At 38.6% G+C, this 6,819-nt stretch overlaps 2 protein-coding genes across 2 annotated transcripts in view; one reads left to right on the forward strand and one right to left on the reverse strand.

Moving 5' to 3' along the window:
* The first annotated feature begins 261 nt into the window (after positions 1 to 261).
* On the forward strand, positions 262 to 4,070 carry LOC109218851 (protein NUCLEAR FUSION DEFECTIVE 4-like). Its single transcript, XM_019383246.1, has 3 exons — positions 262 to 665; positions 1,803 to 2,737; positions 3,041 to 4,070. Exons 1-3 carry the CDS (start codon positions 330 to 332, stop codon positions 3,546 to 3,548), a joined length of 1,779 nt encoding a protein of 592 aa, XP_019238791.1. The 5' UTR covers positions 262 to 329; the 3' UTR covers positions 3,549 to 4,070.
* Positions 3,918 to 6,819, reverse strand: part of LOC109218852 (50S ribosomal protein L27, chloroplastic) — a 3,082-nt gene continuing 180 nt past the window's right edge. Inside the window, exons 2-4 of the mRNA XM_019383247.1 lie at positions 6,463 to 6,753; positions 4,384 to 4,485; positions 3,918 to 4,303 (exon numbers count right to left, since the gene is read on the reverse strand). Of these exons, the coding sequence (XP_019238792.1) occupies positions 4,115 to 4,303; positions 4,384 to 4,485; positions 6,463 to 6,744 (573 nt within the window). The 5' untranslated portion in view covers positions 6,745 to 6,753 and the 3' untranslated portion in view covers positions 3,918 to 4,114. The remainder of the gene's footprint in view (positions 4,304 to 4,383; positions 4,486 to 6,462; positions 6,754 to 6,819) is intronic.

Below are 6,819 nucleotides of genomic sequence, written 5' to 3' on the forward strand. Positions count from 1 at the left end.
TCAAACTACCTCATCTAATATGAAACGGAGGGAGTAATAAGGAAGGCAAGATAAGAGAAAAAATAAGGTAATGACACAACCACACCACTTCGGTTATTCCATAAAGTGATACTTTTTGTCGTTACGTAACAACTAATTTAACGATACGATATAATAAAAATTTAAGTAACAATCAAAACAAATATTATATTTAAAGTAACAACCGTCCAGACAAGATGTAAGAAAGTGAGCATACTTACATGATAAAAGCAAGGTCTGTGGCCCTTTGATTAAAAACTACCATAGTTGATCATAAGCTTAAGAATATCTATCTCAAGACTCTTGTAATAATGGTTCATTTGAAAGAGAGTGTTGGTTTCTTCTTTAACAACAGATGGCTCGTTTTTGTAGCTGCAATGTGGATTCAGACATGTGCAGGCATTGGATATTTATTTGGCAGCATTTCTCCAACGATTAAGAAGTCTCTGAATTATAATCAGAGGCAAATTGCGAGGTTGGGTGTAGCTAAAGATTTGGGTGATAGTGTTGGATTCTTGGCTGGTACTTTGTGTGAAATCTTGCCTTTGTGGGCTGCACTTCTTGTTGGTGCAATTCAAAACTTCATTGGCTATGGTTGGGTTTGGCTCATTGTCACTTCTCGTGCTCCTTCTTTGCCATTATGGGCTGTGAGTACCTCATCTTTTATCTTCATCTCATCTGTTTAATTCTGATTTCAGAAAGACCAAACTTTCTTTCTCAATTTCTAGTGGTTTTTAGTTGAAAAGGTAAAGGTGAAGGGGAGCCTTGGCGTAACTAGTAAAGTTGTTGCCATGTGACCAGGAGGTCACGGGTTCGAGCCGTGGAAACAGCCTCTTGCAGAAATGTAGGGTAAGGCTGCATACGATTGACTCTTGTGGTCTGGCCCTCCTCGAACCCCGCGCATAGAGGGAGCTTAGTGCACCAGACTGCCCTTTTTTAGTTGAAAAGGTCTACTCTGTTACTGTCCTTTCTATTATCTGTGGGTGTGGTAAATCCATTTATCGACTTCTTTATGGATTTAAGTTTTGTGCACTAACAGTATTAACTTTTTGCAGCATCCGGTAAATATGACTTGCAACACTAGGTAACTCTTCATATCAAGTTTAATATAGTAACCTGGAAACTAGAGTGATAATCTGCTAAATTGCACGATAGTAAGAAGATTTTTTTTATACCGTCTGTGTACAAAACTTAAATCCATTCTTTATTAGTCTACTATAACCTATTTTGGATCAGTGGAAACAGCTTCTTGCAAAAATGCAGGTAAGGTTGTGTACAATAGACCCTTATGGTCCGAACCTTCCCCGCCCGCGCATAGCGGGAACTTAGTGCATCGGGCTGCCGTTTTATAGCCTATTTTGGATGCTATGCATTGAATTTATGGGCCAAGAAGGTATAAGGTTGCACAGCTGTTTAACTGAGTGACAAATTTTGATTAATGAAAATCCCCTTGGGAGTGTTTTTTTCCTTTAATTCCGTAGTCATGTTTTCTTTTGCATCAATTAACTATAGAAAGTATACCATATCTTGATATTTATCCAATTTTCTTCATCTGACGAGAACTATGCTTATTTTCTTGTTTATCAACAATCTTTAGAATGTAAGAAGATTTTTATTTGATCTACTGAATATGCTTCTCTTGGAATGTTTGATCATTCATTTGGAGATGTTCAGTTACTATTCTATACCAAACTCACTTATTTACAAACCATGTTGATCATGCAAGTGTTTTGTACTACTAGTTTGATCAAACAATTGACATAGTTTTAGCTGCTTCTTTCCAGATGTGTATTCTTATATTTATCGGAACAAATGGCGAGACCTACTTCAACACAGCAGCTCTGGTGTCATGTGTGCAAAATTTCCCTAAAAGTCGCGGCCCTGTGGTGGGGATACTTAAGGGATTTGCTGGTTTGGGTGGTGCAATTTTGACACAGATATATGCAGTGATCCATTCTCCAAATCATGCTTCACTTATATTTATGATAGCTGTTGGACCAGCAATGGTAATTATCGCGCTCATGTTTATAATCAGGCCTGTTGGAGGCCACAAACAAGTCAGGCCTTCGGATGGTTTAAGTTTTTCATTCATTTACAGCATATGCCTCCTCTTAGCTTCTTACTTGATGGGAGTTATGCTTGTTGAAGACCTCATTGATTTAAGCCACACTGTCATTACAATCTTCACGGCTATATTGTTTATCCTCTTGGCAATTCCTATCGTGATCCCTATCTCCTTGAGTTTTTTTCAAGAGCAAAGAGAACCAGTAGAAGAGGGTCTTCTATCCGAGTCAAAGAAACAAGAAACTGGCAAATCTGAGTATGTTGATGGTCATGAAATTATATTTAGTGAAGTGGAAGACGAGAAGCCTAAGGAAGTAGACGCGCTTCCAGCTTCAGAAAGGCAAAAAAGAATCGCGCAACTACAAGCAAAACTAGCCCAAGCAGCTGCGAAAGGAGCAGTGAGGATCAAAAGAAAAAGGGGTCCTCATAGGGGAGAGGACTTCACGTTAATGCAGGCTTTAATAAAGGCAGATTTTTGGCTTATGTTTTTCTCACTACTTTTTGGTTCGGGATCTGGTTTGACTGTGATCGATAACTTGGGCCAGATAAGCCAATCTTTAGGATATGATAACACACATGTATTTGTTTCCATGATCAGCATATGGAACTTCCTCGGCCGGATTGGAGGTGGATACTTTTCTGAAATTATAGTCAGGTATGCAGCAGCGAAGCCATGATTTTCATTAAGGGTTGTCAAAATTTTAAAAAGTGTTAATATACGAAGAAGTCAAGGGGATTCAACGCATAGTATATATACATAAAAACATAAACTTTTACCTATCTAAATAATTTAATTTTCCGATGAAGGGGTGTCAATTTTGACATTCCTCGGAGCTATGTGTCTCCGCCATTGGGTAATGACATTCACTTCTTACTTGTCGTGGCATTAACAGAAGTTTACATGAATGTTCAATTCTAAGAAAAGTTTTCTCGTATAACATTTTTCTTTTTACGACAGGGATTATGCCTATCCGAGACATGCAGCAATGGCTGTTGCTCAAGTCATAATGGCCATTGGACATTTCTTCTTTGCTATGGGTTGGCCTGGAGCTATGCACATTGGTACTCTTTTGGTTGGGCTTGGTTATGGGGCTCATTGGGCGATCGTGCCAGCTGCAGCTTCTGAATTGTTTGGCTTGAGAAATTTTGGGGCTTTATACAATTTCCTTACTCTTGCAAATCCTGCTGGTTCAATGGTATTCTCTGGTGTTATTGCTAGTAGTATATATGATATGGAAGCGGCAAAGCAAGCTCATGAGTATCGCGGCACTGAATCAAATTTGGCATCAGTTTTGTCTAGCTTTCTTTCTGTAGATGAACCTCTAAAGTGTGAAGGTGCTATATGCTTCTTCCTTACTTCCATGACAATGTCTGGACTCTGCATTATTGCAGTTGTTCTAAGCATGATTCTGGTGCACCGAACAAAGGTTGTATATGCTCATCTGTATGAAAAATCTCGTGGATAATTCATTCATCGCGTGAAACAGGGGTAGAAATTTGAATTTTCAGAAGACACACGTTCAATGAACTTATGCTTCCGAGACCATTTCAGGGAGGTGAAACTGCAAGCCAACACTATTAGCACACAGGCATATTTTTGTGTTCCAGTCCCTTGTATTGACCACATTACTGTACTAGCTTGCTGAAAAAATGAGTTCTAGAAAAACTTAAGTCTCCTGTTATCCACATTGAAGTAGTTTAACTCTGCTTGAGGGCACCTAGAAATATCATTGTCTTTATGACTTTTCTCAGTTGGGTGTCTTGCATTTGAAGGGAATTTAGCCCTAGACAGAAAGGAAATTAGATTTATACAGCCAATTTTGTAAAGGAGTCAAGAATCAGGATTAGACATTTCACTCTGTATTTATGCAACCTGTCACAATGTCTCATGCTTTGAGTAATGCAAAATTTACAAACAAAAGACATCAATGGCAGAAGCACAATGTAGAAATGTGGCCTACATATGTTCCCAAGTGAATGCTAACAAATAACCAAAATGACAACAGAATTGTTAAACATCAAAAGACCAATATCAGCAAGTAGGACTGGCATTGTCCTCAGAGGATTCAGCAGCAGCAGAAGCAAGTATCAACTGAGGCTGAAGGATGACGCCCTCTCGTCGTGCCTTTCTGCGTTCACGCTGTAATCTGAAGGACTCTCTCTTTCGGTTTCTGTAACTGTTGGGGTTTTCAGGTTGCACCTCACGTGGATAAACACTTATCTGCACATTTATTCACATTCAGTACCTGTTAATCACACTGGCGTGACCGCAAATACAAGCACTAAGCAAGAGAACTCAACCTTTTTTCTATCAGGCCCAAACTTCTCAAATTTGACTAGTCCATCAATCAAAGAAAAGATTGTGTGATCCTTGCCAAGTCCAACGTTCTTTCCTGGGTGAAACTGGAAGCATTACCAAGAGGACAATTAGTAAATCATCAAGAAAACAGAATACAGGGCAATGCTAGATGGAGTACTACTACTTTTGAACTATCTTAAATCAAACAAGCCAACTATAATGGGGGCAATTCTGAGCAGAAAATAATTACCAATCATTGGCACTAGCCCCTCTATTACCTAATTGATAGATATAAACATAGCCAAAACTAATTTATGCAGCTCAGCAGCATCTTATTATCAGAAAGTCGCACCTTTGGTAAAAGAAGAACAACTCAATTCAGCAATTATATACAAGTGTGGAGCCTTGAAATACCAAAAGATTCACATATTGGATTCGGAGAAATGTTTATGAGCCGTAGCTAATTACACCTCCTTCTGTCATTTGTTCCAGAAAACTCCCAATTTTATGTTTTCGTGTAAGGTCAGATACTCAGATATATCAGAGCTCAGAACCTTAAACTAATAGCAATTTATTCTTCAATTGACAACAGCAAAAAACGTGTCCAGTTAACCTTCCAATACCTCATTTTGTAGTCAATTTGTCGGCCCTTAGGCAATCCACAGATTTCCAAAAAATAAAATTTAAATCAAATGCTAAAAGTCAGAACAATGGAATAAGGAAATTGACAGGACATCAGAACTTAACAGGCACATGTATGGTTGTGAGACATTGGGCAACAAAACTGAATTACATTGAAACATACTCCACTTGAACCAGTCCATCTGAATTCATTTCAATCACCATTAAACAACAAAAGGAACCGTTGAGTGTCCCACATTGGAGGAGAAAATGGGTTGTTGTCTCGTTATATGGTTTTGGGCAATCCTCACCCTTTGAGCTAGTTTTTAGGGTTAAGTTAGTCCCAAAATCTATTTTTGAACAGAAACTATCACAACTTCCAGAACACCATTCATAAGAAAGACATAAGCGTTCTTCCCTGCAAATCCCTAGCTGCAAAAGAAGGAATTGAGTTACAGATGACTATTTGTTCATCATTCACCTACTAGCTTATTATGTGCACCTAGACATCAGTTACTTGTGTCTTTTACGGACTTCATTAAAGAGTTAGCTCATGCAGGCTTGACATCACGATTGATTGCAAAAGGGAGACCATCCTCATGCCAAAAATATAGCATTTTGGAGACACTAGCTGAGGCTATGACTCATTTTGTGCACATCATGTATAAAAAAGATACAAAGATATCATCCTTTCAAATTCATGGAAGGAGAAACACAAAAAAGATAAAAAGAGATATTCATATCTATAGGTAGAAACAACATATGTCCAGCAAGACAAACCTAAAAATGAAAGAAGAAATTTGTCCAAGAATGACAAACGGTGATTCTTTACACACTCGGTTATTTCCTCTTTTCAGATGATATATATTGTTCCGAACATGGAGGGATTATGTTACAGTCTCACATTGGTGTGGCATGGGATTATTTGACTCCTTATATAGTCCTAGGCAATCCTCAACTCATGAGCCATTAAGCCCAAGGTTCATCGCTTATCAGATTCAGATCCTGACACTGTGCTTTGTAACCATGTCTCTAATCCTCTGAGCAACAAGCCCCGCCCGGTTTCTTTGAATTCTAGAACGTTGGACCAGGGGCAGAGCTAGAAGCCCGGCCGCGGTAGCTTTTCTCAAACAATGTAGTTTTTTTAAGAAATTCCTTAAATATGTGCCAATATTAAATTTTAAAACCCAATTATAAGCACTTAAAGTCTGTCGTTCTAAAATCCAGAATGCATATAGTTAAAATCCTTTTCCGCCTCTGCATTGGACTACTACCCCATTCTTATATCTCCTAAATTTATTCCACAATTGTATTTCGATTCTTTTTTAAGCACGAAGAATGGGTGATTTTAAAGTCTGAATAACCCGACAGAGTTGTGAAAATACATACAAAAATATGAACTTTTAGCAAAAATTGGCAGAAAATAGAGGAAACCCATAATAAAGAAGTAAAATCAAGACCTTAGTACCACGCTGGCGAACGATAATAGAACCGGGCTTTGCAACTTGGTCACCAAAAATCTTGACACCAAGTCTCTGACCAGGAGAATCTCGACCGTTCTTAGTGCTACCAGCTCCTTTCTTGTGAGCAGACTCAATTGTCAACGGAGATTTCAACGGAAAGGAGACCGAGAATTTTGGAGCGACGGGAAAAGCAGCACCACAGTCACCTTTAAGGAAAGAAGAGGAAGAAGATAAGGAGAGTCCTTTGAATGCTCCAACTAAACTGAAACTCACTGCCATTTTTACACGCTGCAAAAGGAAAAACAACAAATGAAGATAAAATTAGTGGAGGTTGAGGATTGGGCTTTGGGGGGT

The sequence above is a fragment of the Nicotiana attenuata genome, unplaced genomic scaffold, assembly GCF_001879085.1.
Source record: "Nicotiana attenuata strain UT unplaced genomic scaffold, NIATTr2, whole genome shotgun sequence".
NCBI classification, from domain to species: Eukaryota; Viridiplantae; Streptophyta; class Magnoliopsida; order Solanales; family Solanaceae; genus Nicotiana; species Nicotiana attenuata.